Source organism: Anomaloglossus baeobatrachus, chromosome 1 (genome assembly GCF_048569485.1).
Source record: "Anomaloglossus baeobatrachus isolate aAnoBae1 chromosome 1, aAnoBae1.hap1, whole genome shotgun sequence".
NCBI lineage: Eukaryota > Metazoa > Chordata > Amphibia > Anura > Aromobatidae > Anomaloglossus > Anomaloglossus baeobatrachus.
In genome coordinates, this window is record NC_134353.1 from 968,395,652 (window position 1) to 968,411,970 (window position 16,319).

Sequence of the window (16,319 nt, forward strand, 5' to 3'; positions counted from 1 at the left end):
ACTGCTGGACGCAATGTTACCGCCGATAGAGGTCAATCCTGTGACAGAGCAAATCCTCTGTCCTCCATCACTGCCCATCTCCTAAAAACCACTTTACACGCAACGACATATCTAACGAGATATCGCTGGGGTCACTGAATTCGTGACGCACGTCCGGCCTCGTTAATGACGTTGTTGCGTGTGACACCTACGAGCGACTGCAAATGATCAAAAATACTCACCTAATCGTTGACACGTCGTTCATTTTCAAAATATCGTTGCTCGTTTGGTATGCAGGTTGTTCGTCGTTCCTGAGGCAGCGCACATCGCTACGTGTGACACCCCGGGAACGACGAACAACAGCGTACCTGCGTCCTCCGGCAACGAGGTGGGCGTGACATTAATGCGGCTGCTCTCCGCCCCTCTGCTTCCACTGGTCGCCGGCTGTGTGACGTCGCTGTGACACCGCACGAGACTCCCCCTTAAAGAAGAGGATGGTCGCCGCCCACAGCGACATCGTTAGACAGGTAAGTATGTGTGACGGGTGTTAGCGATATTGTGCGCCACGGGCAGCGATTTACCCGTGACGCATGAACGACGAGGCGGGTGCGATCGCTAGCGAGATAGTTAGCGATGTCGCTGTGTGCAAGTCAGCCTTAAGCCACACACTGCTATAGACGTGCGACTTACGAGGGGACTCTGTGTGCGGGGGGGGGGGGGGCTCCTGCTGTATACAGGGGACTCTGTGTGCGGGGGGGGGGGGGGCTGTACACATTATGTACATGGTAGGTGTATGGTGGTATTATTGGTCTGTGTATAATGTGTGTTTTGTAGAGGTAATGGTCATGTTACAATATTATGAACTACTTGAAAAACAAAAATTGGGAAATATCACACATCTGCAGGGGGGGGGGGGGGGCGGGTAGAGGACCCCTTTGGGCTACAAAATGTATATCTTGGATTTTCAACTAGACTTTCAGAACAGGCGATTTTGGTACCGGAGATCAGGGGAGGGTGATTCTCAAGACCACAACCCAAACATTTGTGACACCTCTTGGGGCGGGGGCTTAGATGTCCTCTAGGCACCGTGGATGTTTTGGGACAATGGGGACTTGGATAGTGGAGAAACAGACATCAGAAGAGGGTACTACCCATAGGCCATACATGCAGGTGCCCGAGCTGCCTCATTTCTCGTGGTAAAGGGGGCCACATGTCATACACCCGAGGGGGGATACGGCGCTGGATGTATCACATCGGTCTGCACATACAAGCTCGTAATCTCTTTAAAGATAAAGCCTCACTCCGCCCTGGCACAGAAAAGTGACCAATCATCTGTGATGTGCTGTCATCTCCCCGGTGCCCTCCGCTGCCTCCACCTGAGACCTGTGTGCTGGTTCTTCCTACATCCCACATGTCCTCCATAGCGGCACAGGGACGGCAGCCGCACGTCTGATCCAGACCTCCATAGCTTCTGACTTACCATAGGGCTGTGGAGGCAGAAGCAGCAGAACGCCGGCCTCAGTGTGGGGGGAAACAGAGGGGACAGGTAGGACGAGTCTACATGTGACATGTCAGTGCCGGGGCTGAGAGCGGCGACATCACTGAGGTCCACAGGACGGGGAGCGTCACAGCCGCCAACACCAGCTCAGACACTTATATGTACGAGGGTAAGGAAAAGATGGAAGGATGAGATTGACACGCCCAGCTCCAGGGCCGGGGGGTACTCTGTATTGGGCTGGACTAGTCCAGTGATGTCGTGGCGGTTCCGTGACCTTGTCGGTGTCTTTCAATAATAAAGGGGTGATGATTATGATGATGGGAGTTGTAGCTAAAAGTAAAAGGTTGGTGACGCCATCTGTGGCTATGTGGGCTGCCGCTGCGCTGTGTATTCCCCGGGGCAGATAACGATGGCGCAGCTGAGGTGATATTGTTCTCCACAGGTGGAGCAGGACTCCGGGGCAACTGTGGGAGAGTATTTTTGGGTGGCTGGTGGGCTTCAGGGTGCAGGGCCAGGAGAGTGGACGATAACGGACAAGGACTGCAGTTTTGTTACATTGTACTTGGTAACCGGTGAGGAATCCTGGGAGAGCGGTCCAGATGGTGATGATGGTCCGGAGAGCCTGGAAGCCGTCCTACACTAGAATATGTGTATAAAATGTGCCATGCGGCCTCACATATGAGATAGAGGAACCGCTCTCAGCAGCTTCACCTGGTCTATTTCATCCCATACCCATGACTGAGTCAACGCTCAACTCCCACCCATCACTCCTCTAACCCCCCCCAGGTCACAGCTTCTGGGAGGCTCCCACAACACCAGGTTTAGAGCCCCCTCTGCTGGCCGGAGGAGGAACTGGGCTGAATGTAGGTACTTACTGCCCAAAGGACCCCTCACTTGCTTTCAGGCTTAGTATTAACCCCTCTGTGGGGGCAACACTACTGTGACAACCAGACCACTGGGGTGCCACAGAAGAGATGATAAAAGAGGAGAATCAGGAAAATTACACATCTGCTCCTAAATCATTAAGCAGAGGTGCGGAGGCCGCGATATTCCCCGGTGCTCAGCCGGACTCTGCACAGGAGCAGCTGCGCCATCACCGGACGCTCCTGCTGTGATGTGGACGGCGGATAACGCTTTACTGCGAACACCGGAGACTCACACACGATATCATCCGCCCATCATCATCCCCCGCCCGGCGATCTTCACCCCCCGCCCGACCAACCATCGTCACCTGCCCATCATCATCCCCCGCCCGTCCATCATCAAAAATCCGACAAGCCATTGTCACCCACCCATTATCCTCACCACTCCAACCGGCCATCCTCACCTGCCCATCATCACCCCCCGCCCGGCCATCCTCACCTGCCCATCATCACCCGCCTGTCATCACCCCCCGCCTAGCCGCCATCATCATCCCCCCTCGTCATCATTACTCACCTGTGGAAACCTCTCCTGGACTCTCCTCCTTCCCGTCACTCACACTCGGCTGATCCCCCCTCGTCATCATTACTCACCTGTGGAAACCTCTCCTGGACTCTCCTCCTTCCCGTCACTCACACTCGGCTGATCCCCCCTCATCATCATTACTCACCTGTGGAAACCTCTCCTGGACTCTCCTCCTTCCAGTCACTCACACTCGGCTGATCCCCCCTCGTCATCATTACTCACCTGTGGAAACCTCTCCTGGATTCTCCTCCTTCCCGTCACTCACACTCGGCTGATCCCCCCTCGTCATCATTACTCACCTGTGGAAACCTCTCCTGGATTCTCCTCCTTCCCGTCACTCACACTCGGCTGATCCCCCCTCGTCATCATTACTCACCTGTGGAAACCTCTCCTGGATTCTCCTCCTTCCAGTCACTCACACTCGGCTGATCCCCCCTCGTCATCATTACTCACCTGTGGAAACCTCTCCTGGACTCTCCTCCTTCCCGTCACTCACACTCGGCTGATCCCCCCTCGTCATCATTACTCACCTGTGGAAACCTCTCCTGGATTCTCCTCCTTCCAGTCACTCACACTCGGCTGATCCCCCCTCGTCATCATTACTCACCTGTGGAAACCTCTCCTGGATTCTCCTCCTTCCCGTCACTCACTCGGCTGATCCCCCCTCGTCATCATCACTCACCTGTGGAAACCTCTCCTGGATTCTCCTCCTTCCCGTCACTCACACTCGGCTGATCCCCCCTCGTCATCATCACTCACCTGTGGAAACCTCTCCTGGATTCTCCTCCTTCCCGTCACTCACACTCGGCTGATCCCCCCTCGTCATCATCACTCACCTGTGGAAACCTCTCCTGGATTCTCCTCCTTCCCGTCACTCACACTCGGCTGATCCCCCCTCGTCATCATCACTCACCTGTGGAAACCTCTCCTGGATTCTCCTCCTTCCCGTCACTCACACTCGGCTGATCCCCCCTCGTCATCATCACTCACCTGTGGAAACCTCTCCTGGATTCTCCTCCTTCCCGTCACTCACACTCGGCTGATCCCCCCTCGTCATCATCACTCACCTGTGGAAACCTCTCCTGGATTCTCCTCCTTCCCGTCACTCACACTCGGCTGATCAACCCTCGTCATCATCACTCACCTGTGGAAACCTCTCCTGGATTCTCCTCCTTCCCGTCACTCACACTCGGCTGATCAACCCTCGTCATCATCACTCACCTGTGGAAACCTCTCCTGGATTCTCCTCCTTCCCGTCACTCACACTCGGCTGATCCCCCCTCGTCATCATTACTCACCTGTGGAAACCTCTCCTGGATTCTCCTCCTTCCCGTCACTCACACTCGGCTGATCCCCCCTCGTCATCATTACTCACCTGTGGAAACCTCTCCTGGACTCTCCTCCTTCCCGTCACTCACACTCGGCTGATCAACCCTCGTCATCATTACTCACCTGTGGAAACCTCTCCTGGATTCTCCTCCTTCCCGTCGCTCACACTCGGCTGATCCCCCCTCGTCATCATTACTCACCTGTGGAAACCTCTAATGGACTCTCCTCCTTCCCGTCACTCACACTCGGCTGATCCCCCCTCGTCATCATCACTCACCTGTGGAGACCTCTCCTGGACTCTCCTCCTTCCCGTCACTCACACTCGGCTGATCCCCCCTCGTCATCATCACTCACCTGTGGAAACCTCTCCTGGAGTCTCCTCCTTCCCGTCACTCACACTCGGCTGATCCCCCCTCGTCATCATTACTCACCTGTGGAAACCTCTCCTGGACTCTCCTCCTTCCCGTCACTCACACTCGGCTGATCCTCCCTCGTCATCATTACTCACCTGTGGAAACCTCTCCTGGACTCTCCTCCTTCCCGTCACTCACACTCGGCTGATCCCCCCTCGTCATCATTACTCACCTGTGGAAACCTCTCCTGGACTCTCCTCCTTCCCGCCACTCACACTCGGCTGATCCCCCCTCGTCATCATTACTCACCTGTGGAAACCTCTCCTGGACTCTCCTCCTTCCAGTCACTCACACTCGGCTGATCCCCCCTCGTCATCATTACTCACCTGTGGAAACCTCTCCTGGATTCTCCTCCTTCCCGTCACTCACACTCGGCTGATCCCCCCTCGTCATCATTACTCACCTGTGGAAACCTCTCCTGGACTCTCCTCCTTCCCGTCACTCACACTCGGCTGATCCCCCCTCGTCATCATTACTCACCTGTGGAAACCTCTCCTGGATTCTCCTCCTTCCCGTCACTCACACTCGGCTGATCCCCCCTCGTCATCATTACTCACCTGTGGAAACCTCTCCTGGACTCTCCTCCTTCCCGTCACTCACACTCGGCTGATCCCCCCTCGTCATCATTACTCACCTGTGGAAACCTCTCCTGGAGTCTCCTCCTTCCCGTCACTCACACTCGGCTGATCCCCCCTCGTCATCATTACTCACCTGTGGAAACCTCTCCTGGATTCTCCTCCTTCCCGTCACTCACACTCGGCTGATCCCCCCTCGTCATCATTACTCACCTGTGGAAACCTCTCCTGGACTCTCCTCCTTCCAGTCACTCACACTCGGCTGATCCCCCCTCGTCATCATTACTCACCTGTGGAAACCTCTCCTGGACTCTCCTCCTTCCCGTCACTCACACTCGGCTGATCCCCCCTCGTCATCATTACTCACCTGTGGAAACCTCTCCTGGATTCTCCTCCTTCCCGTCACTCACACTCGGCTGATCCCCCCTCGCCATCATTACTCACCTGTGGAAACCTCTCCTGGACTCTCCTCCTTCCCGTCACTCACACTCGGCTGATCCCCCCTCGTCATCATTACTCACCTGTGGAAACCTCTCCTGGACTCTCCTCCTTCCCGTCACTCACACTCGGCTGATCCCCCCTCGTCATCATTACTCACCTGTGGAAACCTCTCCTGGACTCTCCTCCTTCCCGTCACTCACACTCGGCTGATCTCCCCTCGTCATCATTACTCACCTGTGGAAACCTCTCCTGGACTCTCCTCCTTCCCGTCACTCACACTCGGCTGATCCCCCCTCGTCATCATTACTCACCTGTGGAAACCTCTCCTGGACTCTCCTCCTTCCCGTCACTCACACTCGGCTGATCCCCCCTCGTCATCATTACTCACCTGTGGAAACCTCTCCTGGACTCTCCTCCTTCCCGTCACTCACACTCGGCTGATCCCCCCTCGTCATCATTACTCACCTGTGGAAACCTCTCCTGGACTCTCCTCCTTCCCGTCACTCACACTCGGCTGATCCCCCCTCGTCATCATTACTCACCTGTGGAAACCTCTCCTGGACTCTCCTCCTTCCCGTCACTCACACTCGGCTGATCCCCCCTCGTCATCATTACTCACCTGTGGAAACCTCTCCTGGACTCTCCTCCTTCCCGTCACTCACACTCGGCTGATCCCCCCTCATCATTACTCACCTGTGGAAACCTCTCCTGGACTCTCCTCCTTCCAGTCACTCACACTCGGCTGATCCCCCCCTCGTCATCATTACTCACCTGTGGAAACCTCTCCTGGACTCTCCTCCTTCCCGTCACTCACACTCGGCTGATCCCCCCTCGTCATCATTACTCACCTGTGGAAACCTCTCCTGGACTCTCCTCCTTCCCGTCACTCACACTCGGCTGATCCCCCCTCGTCATCATTACTCACCTGTGGAAACCTCTCCTGGACTCTCCTCCTTCCCGTCACTCACACTCGGCTGATCCCCCCTCGTCATCATTACTCACCTGTGGAAACCTCTCCTGGACTCTCCTCCTTCCCGTCACTCACACTCGGCTGATCCTCCCTCGTCATCATTACTCACCTGTGGAAACCTCTCCTGGACTCTCCTCCTTCTCGTCACTCACACTCGGCTGATCCTCCCTCGTCATCATTACTCACCTGTGGAAACCTCTCCTGGACTCTCCTCCTTCCCGTCACTCACACTCGGCTGATCCCCCCTCGTCATCATCACTCACCTGTGGAAACCTCTCCTGGACTCTCCTCCTTCCCGTCACTCACACTCGGCTGATCCCCCCTCGTCATCATTACTCACCTGTGGAAACCTCTCCTGGACTCTCCTCCTTCCCGTCACTCACACTCGGCTGATCCCCCCTCGTCATCATTACTCACCTGTGGAAACCTCTCCTGGACTCTCCTCCTTCCCGTCACTCACACTCGGCTGATCCCCCCTCGTCATCATTACTCACCTGTGGAGACCTCTCCTGGATTCTGCTCCTTCCCGTCACTCACACTCGGCTGATCCCTCCTCGTCACCATTACTCACCTGTGGAAACCTCTCCTGGATTCTCCTCCTTCCCGTCACTCACACTCGGCTGATCCCCCCTCGTCATCATTACTCACCTGTGGAAACCTCTCCTGGATTCTCCTCCTTCCCGTCACTCACACTCGGCTGATGCCCCCTCGTCATCATTACACACCTGTGGAGACCTCTCCTGGATTCTCCTCCTTCCCGTCACTCACACTCGGCTGATCCCCCCTCGTCATCATTACTCACCTGTGGAAACCTCTCCTGGATTCTCCTCCTTCCCGTCACTCACACTCGGCTGATCCCCCCTCGTCATCATTACTCACCTGTGGAAACCTCTCCTGGATTCTCCTCCTTCCCGTCACTCACACTCGGCTGATCCCCCCTCGTCATCATTACTCACCTGTGGAAACCTCTCCTGGACTCTCCTCCTTCCCGTCACTCACACTCGGCTGATCCCCCCTCGTCATCGCTTCTTCTTCTTCCTCCAGTTTAATATTAGTGGGATCTTCCCCCTGATATATCAGATGTAACAATCAGCACAATACAAGAGACCACAGGAGCCCCCGCACTCTCCTCTCACAGATTCACCCCAACTGTAACACTGCACCGAACCCTCCGCTGTAGCCTCACCTGCATGGCGGGAACTCTGCTGCTGGCTGATAACAGAGAACAGGAACGGCGCACACAGGACGGGAGACACTAACTAAATGGTTGAGGTTTATCACAATGGCTAGAAGGAGCCTGGGCGTAGCCGGATAGTGGGCGTGGTCAGCTGTAAGTGGGCGTGGTGATGCTTCCTTCCGTCCACTATACTAATGTGAGAGAACTGTTTTAACCTGGAGTGGAGTGAAGTGGAGGCCCCGCCCCTTCTTGTCACATGGACATGACGTCAGCAGAGGTCTCTGTCCACGGGATTTAGACGCGCCGGGGTCTCCGCCATTATATCTGAAACCAGGAAACACCTCCACGTGGCGATGGTAGATGCTAGTATGTACGGGCTCCTTTCAGGTGTGACGTAATTTGTCACATGATGGGGGCGTTCCAAGTCATGTGGTCATGAAGCTATTTATAATATAGGCGGGCAAGACCAAAGGAGAAGGCGGAGCCTGCAGAGTTATAGTGGGCGCCGACTAGCCTGGAAGGAGCCCATACATTCTAGATTCAGCGCAACCAGGACGGATCCGCTGCACTAAGAGAGCTGAAGCACCTGTGCTGACGTCACCGCCATATGACCAGGGGGCGGAGCGCAGGAGAAAAGAGCTGAAGGACCTGTGGTGACGTCACCACCATATGACCACGGGGCGGAGCGCAGGAGAACAAAGCTGAAGGACCTGTGGTGACGTCACCGCCATGTTCTCAGGAGACGGAGCTCAGGATAAATACATTAAATGACGTGATGACGTCACTCCCATGTGTTCAGTGGAGGAGAGTGCGGAGCTCAGGACAAAAATGTTGGAGGACCTGTGGTGACGTCACCGCCATATGACCAGGGGGCGGAGCGCAGGAGAGGAGAGCTAAAGGACCTGTGGTGACGTCACCGCCATATGACCAGGGGGCGGAGCGCAGGAGAGGAGAGCTAAAGGACCTGTGGTGACGTCACCGCCATATGACCAGGGGGCGGAGCGCAGGAGAGAAGAGCTGAAGGACCTGTGGTGACGTCACCGCCATATGACCAGGGGGCGGAGCGCAGGAGAGGAGAGCTAAAGGACCTGTGGTGACGTCACCGCCATATGACCAGGGGGCGGAGCGCAGGAGAGAAGAGCTGAAGGACCTGTGGTGACGTCACCACCATATGACCACGGTGCGGAGCGCAGGAGAACAAAGCTGAAGGACCTGTGGTGACGTCACCGCCATGTGCTCAGGAGGCGGAGCTCAGGATAAATACATTAAATGACGTGATGACGTCACTCCCATGTGTTCAGTGGAGGAGAGTGCGGAGCTCAGGACAAAAATGTTGGAGGACCTGTGGTGACGTCACCGCAACGTGATCTGTGTAGGGGGGCGGAGCTCAGGAGAGATGAGGTGAAAGCCTTGTAGTGACGTCAGCGCCATGTGCCGGGCTGTGTCCTGTGCGGATGTGTCCACTGCTTATTACACAGGAATATCTCCTGTGACTCCAACACACAGCGCCACCACCCCTCCCCCGCTCTGTGCCCCGCCCTTCCCCGCTCTGTGCCCCGCCCTCCCCCGCTCTGTGCCCCGCCCTCCCCCGCTCTGTGCCCCGCCCTCCCCCGCTCTGTGCCCCGCCCTCCCCCGCTCTGTGCCCCGCCCTCCCCCGCTCTGTGCTCCGCCCTCCCCCGCTCTGTGCCCCGCCCTTCCCCGCTCTGTGCCCCGCCCTCCCCCGCTCTGTGCCCCGCCCTTCCCCGCTCTGTGCTCCGCCCTCCCCCGCTCTGTGCCCCGCCCTTCCCCGCTCTGTGCCCCGCCCTTCCCCGCTCTGTGCCCCGCCCTCCCCCGCTCTGTGCCCCGCCCTCCCCCGCTCTGTGCCCCGCCCTCCCCCGCTCTGTGCCCCGCCCTCCCCCGCTCTGGGCTCCGCCCTCCCCCGCTCTGGGCTCCGCCCTCCCCCGCTCTGTGCCCCGCCCTTCCCCGCTCTGTGCCCCGCCCTCCCCCGCTCTGTGCCCCGCCCTCCCCCGCTCTGTGCCCCGCCCTCCCCCGCTCTGTGCCCCGCCCTCCCCCGCTCTGTGCCCCGCCCTTCCCCGCTCTGTGCCCCGCCCTCCCCCGCTCTGTGCTCCGCCCTCCCCCGCTCTGTGCCCCGCCCTCCCCCGCTCTGTGCCCCGCCCTCCCCCGCTCTGTGCTCCGCCCTCCCCCGCTCTGTGCCCCGCCCTTCCCCGCTCTGTGCCCCGCCCTCCCCCGCTCTGTGCCCCGCCCTCCCCCGTTCTGTGCCCCGCCCTCCCCCGCTCTGTGCCCCGCCCTCCCCCGCTCTGTGCTCCGCCCTCCCCCGTTCTGTGCTCCCCCCTCCCCCGCTCTGTGCCCCGCCCTCCCCCGCTCTGTGCCCCGCCCTCCCCCGTTCTGTGCCCCGCCCTCCCCCGCTCTGTGCTCCCCCCTCCCCCGCTCTGTGCTCCGCCCTCCCCCGCTCTGTGCCCCGCCCTCCCCCGCTCTGTGCCCCGCCCTCCCCCGTTCTGTGCTCCGCCCTCCCCCGCTCTGTGCTCCCCCCTCCCCCGCTCTGTGCTCCGCCCTCCCCCGCTCTGTGCTCCGCCCTCCCCCGTTCTGTGCACCGCCCTCCCCCGCTCTGTGCTCCCCCCTCCCCCGCTCTGTGCTCCGCCCTCCCCCGCTCTGTGCCCCGCCCTCCCCCGCTCTGTGCTCCGCCCTCCCCCGCTCTGTGCCCCGCCCTCCCCCGTTCTGTGCTCCGCCCTCCCCCGCTCTGTGCTCCGCCCTCCCCCGCTCTGTGCTCCGCCCTCCCCCGCTCTGTGCTCCGCCCTCCCCCGCTCTGTGCTCCGCCCTCCCCCGCTCTGTGCCCCGCCCTCCCCCGCTCTGTGCTCCGCCCTCCCCCGCTCTGTGCCCCGCCCTCCCCCGCTCTGTGCCCCGCCCTCCCCCGCTCTGTGCTCCCCCCTCCCCCGTTCTGTGCTCCGCCCTCCCCCGCTCTGTGCCCCGCCCTCCCCCGCTCTGTGCCCCGCCCTCCCCCGCTCTGTGCCCCGCCCTCCCCCGCTCTGTGCCCCGCCCTTCCCCGCTCTGTGCCCCGCCCTCCCCCGCTCTGTGCCCCGCCCTCCCCCGTTCTGTGCCCCGCCCTCCCCCGCTCTGTGCCCCGCCCTCCCCCGCTCTGTGCTCCGCCCTCCCCCGTTCTGTGCTCCCCCCCTCCCCCGCTCTGTGCTCCGCCCTCCCCCGCTCTGTGCCCCGCCCTCCCCCGTTCTGTGCCCCGCCCTCCCCCGCTCTGTGCTCCCCCCTCCCCCGCTCTGTGCTCCGCCCTCCCCCGCTCTGTGCCCCGCCCTCCCCCGCTCTGTGCCCCGCCCTCCCCCGTTCTGTGCTCCGCCCTCCCCCGCTCTGTGCTCCCCCCTCCCCCGCTCTGTGCTCCGCCCTCCCCTGCTCTGTGCTCCGCCCTCCCCCGTTCTGTGCACCGCCCTCCCCCGCTCTGTGCTCCCCCCTCCCCCGCTCTGTGCTCCGCCCTCCCCCGCTCTGTGCCCCGCCCTCCCCCGCTCTGTGCTCCGCCCTCCCCCGCTCTGTGCCCCGCCCTCCCCCGCTCTGTGCCCCGCCCTCCCCCGCTCTGTGCTCCGCCCTCCCCCGCTCTGTGCTCCGCCCTCCCCCGCTCTGTGCTCCGCCCTCCCCCGCTCTGTGCCCCGCCCTCCCCCGCTCTGTGCTCCGCCCTCCCCCGCTCTGTGCCCCGCCCTCCCCCGCTCTGTGCCCCGCCCTCCCCCGCTCTGTGCTCCCCCCTCCCCCGTTCTGTGCTCCGCCCTCCCCCGCTCTGTGCCCCGCCCTCCCCCGTTCTGTGCTCCGCCCTTCCCCGCTCTGTGCTCCGCCCTTCCCCGCTCTGTGCCCCGCCCTCCCCCGTTCTGTGCTCCGCCCTCCCCCGCTCTGTGCTCCCCCCTCCCCCGCTCTGTGCTCCGCCCTCCCCCGCTCTGTGCCCCGCCCTCCCCTGCTCTGTGCCCCGCTCTCCCCCGCTCTGTGCCCCGCCCTCCCCCGCTCTGTGCTCCGCCCTCCCCCGCTCTGTGCTCCGCCCTCCCCCGCTCTGTGCTCCGCCCTCCCCCGCACTGTGCCCCGCCCTCCCCCGCACTGTGCCCCGCCCTCCCCCGCTCTGTGCCCCGCCCTCCCCCGCTCTGTGCCCCGCCCTCCCCCGTTCTGTGCTCCGCCCTCCCCCGCTCTGTGCTCCGCCATCCCCCGCTCCGTGCCCCGCCCTCCCCCGCTCCGTGCTCCGCCCTCCCCCGCTCTGTGCTCCGCCCTCCCCCGCTCTGTGCTCCGCCCTCCCCCGCACTATGCTCCTCCCCTCCCCCGCTCCGTGCTCCGCCCTCCCCTGCTCCGTGCTCCGCCCTCCCCCGCTCCGTGCTCCGCTCTCCTCCGCTCCGTGCTCCGCCCTCCCCCGCTCCGCCCTCCCCCGCTCCGTGCTCCGCCCTCCCCGCTCCGTGCTCCTCCCTCCCCCGCTCCGTGCTCCGCCCTCCCCCTCTCCGTGCTCCGCCCTCCCCCGCTCCGTTTTCCTCCCTCCCCCGCTCCGTGCTCTGGCCTCCCCCGCTCCGTGCTCTGGCCTCCCCCGCTCCGTGCTCCGCCCTCCCCCGCTCCGTGCTCCGCCCTCCCCCGCTCCGTGCTCCTCCCTCCCCCGCTCCGTGCTCCGCCCTCCTCCGCTCCGTGCTCCGCCCTCCTCCTCTCTGTGCTCCGCCCTCCTCTGCTCCGTGTTCTCTGCCCTCCCCCGCGCTCCGTGTTCCATCCCCTCCCCCGCGCTCCGTGTTCTCTGCCCTCCCCCGCGCTCCGTGTTTCATCCCCTCCCCCGCGCTCCGTGTTCCATCCCCTCCCCCGCGCTCCGTGTTCCATCCCCTCCCCCGCGCTCCGTGTTCCATCCCCTCCCCCGCGCTCCGTGTTCCATCCCCTCCCCCGCGCTCCGTGTTCCATCCCCTCCCCCGCGCTCCGTGTTTTCCGCCCTCCCCCGCGCTCCGTGTTTTCCGCCCTCCCCCGCGCTCCGTGTTTTCCATCCTCCCCCGCGCTCCGTGTTCTCTGCCCTCCCCCGCGCTCCGTGTTTTTCGCCCTCCCCCGCGCTCCGTGTTTTTCGCCCTCCCCCGCGCTCCGTGTTCTCTCCCCTCCCCCGCGCTCCGTGTTCTCTCCCCTCCCCCGCGCTCCGTGTTCTCTCCCCTCCCCCGCGCTCCGTGTTCTCCGTCCTCCCCCGCGCTCCGTGTTCTCCGCCCTCCCCCGCGCTCCGTGTTCTCCGCCCTCCCCCGCGCTCCGTGTTCTCCGCCCTCCCCCGCGCTCCGTGTTCTCCGCCCTCCCCCGCGCTCCGTGTTCTCCGCCCTCCCCCGCGCTCCGTGTTCTCCGCCCTCCCCCGCGCTCCGTGTTCCATCCCCTCCCCCGCGCTCCATGTTCTCTGCCCTCCCCCGCGCCCTCCCACAACCTCCGCATGCAACGGTGAGTCACATGGGGGCCGCGTCATCTGGGGGGACGCAACCTGCCTGCTGTGTGGAGGGGGAGGTGCGCTGCGTGTCGATGGTGATCGTGCTGCCAGGGGAGCCGGGGGTGAGAGTGGACCGGACCTTCTGGACCAGGCCGCCCTGCGCCTGGGATCTGTGGTGGGGCTTAAATGCTGCGGTGGACGGGAGGGTCTGGAAGACCTGCGCCCACCACTGCTGGGACCCGGCAAGAGGGAGCTGGTGCCCACAGGGGAGGCAAGCCACGCGGCTCCCTCCCATCCGATCCTTCTATTACCGCTGCTTCCAGGGGGTCCATCGGCGATGCTCACCCTGAGGGCAGATTGTGGTAAGAGGAAGGAGGGACTCCGGAGGCTGCTTATAAGACCTGTAGGAGGTCCCAGCAGGGGGCATTGCACAGTGGGGAGGGAGGAGAGGTGACCATGGGGGACGTAGCGAGGGGCTCAGCAGTCAGGGGCAGCGGCATCAGCCGCAGTGCCCTGCATAATAGAAGGAATGGAGGCCGCCCGTATGATGAGTAATGGAGGCCGCCCGTATGATGAGTAATGGAGGCCGCCCGTATGATGAGGAATGGAGGCCGCCCGTGTGATGAGTAATGGAGGCCGCCCGTATGATGAGTAATGGAGGCCGCCCGTATGATGAGTAATGGAGGCCGCCCGTATGATGAGTAATGGAGGCCGCCCGTATGATGAGTAATGGAGGCCGTCCGTATGATGAGTAATGGAGGCCGCCCGTATGATGAGTAATGGAGGCCGCCCGTACGATGAGTAATGGAGGCCGCCCGTACGATGAGTAATGGAGGCCGCCCGTACGATGAGGAATGGAGGCCGCCCGTATGATGAGGAATGGAGGCCGCCCGTATGATGAGGAATGGAGGCCGCCCGTATGATGAGGAATGGAGGCCGCCCGTATGATGAGGAATGGAGGCCGCCCGTATGATGAGGAATGGAGGCCGCCCGTATGATGAGGAATGGAGGCCGCCCGTATGATGAGGAATGGAGGCCGCCCGTATGATGAGTAATGGAGGCCGCCCGTATGATGAGGAATGGAGGCCGCCCGTATGATTAGGAATGGAGGCCGCCCGTATGATGAGGAATGGAGGCCGCCCGTATGATGAGGAATGGAGGCCGCCCGTATGATGAGGAATGGAGGCCGCCCGTATGATTAGGAATGGAGGCCGCCCGTATGATGAGGAATGGAGGCCGCCCGTATGATGAGGAATGGAGGCCGCCCGTATGATGAGGAATGGAGGCCGCCCGTATGATTAGGAATGGAGGCCGCCCGTATGATGAGGAATGGAGGCCGCCCGTATGATGAGGAATGGAGGCCGCCCGTATGATGAGGAATGGAGGCCGCCCGTATGATGAGGAATGGAGGCCGCCCGTATGATGAGGAATGGAGGCCGCCCGTATGATGAGTAATGGAGGCCGCCCGTATGATGAGGAATGGAGGCCGCCCGTATGATGAATGGAGGCCGCCCGCATGATGAGGAATGGAGGCCGCCCGTATGATGAGGAATGGAGGCCGCCCGTATGATGAGGAATGGAGGCCGCCCGTATGATGAGGAATGGAGGCCGCCCGTATGATTAGGAATGGAGGCCGCCCGTATGATGAGGAATGGAGGCCGCCCGTATGATGAGGAATGGAGGCCGCCCGTATGATGAGGAATGGAGGCCGCCCGTATGATTAGGAATGGAGGCCGCCCGTATGATGAGGAATGGAGGCCGCCCGTATGATGAGGAATGGAGGCCGCCCGTATGATGAGGAGTAATGGAGGCCGCCCGTATGATGAGGAATGGAGGCCGCCCGTATGATGAGGAATGGAGGCCGCCCGTATGATGAGGAATGGAGGCCGCCCGTGTGATGAGTAATGGAGGCTGCCCGTATGATGAGTAATGGAGGCCGCCCTTATGATGAGGAATGGAGGCCGCCCGTATGATGAGGAATGGAGGCCGCCCGTATGATGAGTAATGGAGGCCGCCCGTATGATGAGTAATGGAGGCCGCCCGTATGATGAGTAATGGAGGCCGCCCGTATGATGAGGAATGGAGGCCGCCCGTATGATGAGTAATGGAGGCCGCCCGTATGATGAGGAATGGAGGCCGCCCGTATGATGAGGAATGGAGGCCGCCCGTATGATGAGGAATGGAGGCCGCCCGTATGATGAGGAATGGAGGCCGCCCGTGTGATGAGTAATGGAGGCCGCCCGTATGATGAGTAATGGAGGCCGCCCTTATGATGAGGAATGGAGGCCGCCCGTATGATGAGGAATGGAGGCCGCCCGTATGATGAGGAATGGAGGCCGCCCGTATGATGAGTAATGGAGGCCGCCCGTATGATGAGTAATGGAGGCCGCCCGTATGATGAGGAATGGAGGCCGCCCGTATGATGAGGAATGGAGGCCGCCCGTATGATGAGTAATGGAGGCCGCCCGTATGATGAGGAATGGAGGCCGCCCGTATGATGAGGAATGGAGGCCGCCCGTATGATGAGGAATGGAGGCCGCCCGTATGATGAGGAATGGAGGCCGCCCGTATAATGAGAGGTGGAGAAAAGACGTCTCAGAGGAGATCTCATTATATGTATAAATACATGTGTGGTGAATATAAAGGACTTATTTCTTCCACAGACAATACTAAAGGCCGCTTTACACGCTGCGACATCGCTAGCGATAGCTCCCGCCCCCGTCATACGTGCAATATCTGGTGATCGCTGCCATAGTGAACATTATCGCTATGGCAGCGTTACACGCACTTACCTGTGCAGCGACGTCGCTGTGACCACCGAACAATCCCTCCCTCAAGGGGGAGGTTCGTTCGGCGTCATAGCGACGTCACACAGCAGGCGGCCAATAGAAGCGGAGGGGCGGAGATGAGCGGACGTAACATCCCGCCCACCTCCTTCCTTCCGCATTGTGGCCGGCGGCAGGTAGGAGATGTTCCTCGCTCCTGCGGTGTCACACATAGCGATGTGTGATGCCGCAGGAACGACAGACAACATCGCTAACATCCTGAAAACGATTTTTTGTTTCAGGACGACCTCTCCGCGGCAAACGA

At 61.6% G+C, this 16,319-nt stretch overlaps 1 protein-coding gene across 1 annotated transcript in view; it reads right to left on the reverse strand.

Moving 5' to 3' along the window:
- LOC142264311 (uncharacterized) overlaps nucleotides 1–16,319 on the reverse strand; it is a 131,736-nt gene that overhangs the window by 33,726 nt on the left and 81,691 nt on the right. The window contains 1 exon segment of the mRNA XM_075332249.1: nucleotides 5,839–5,905. Coding sequence (XP_075188364.1) covers nucleotides 5,839–5,905 — 67 coding nt within the window.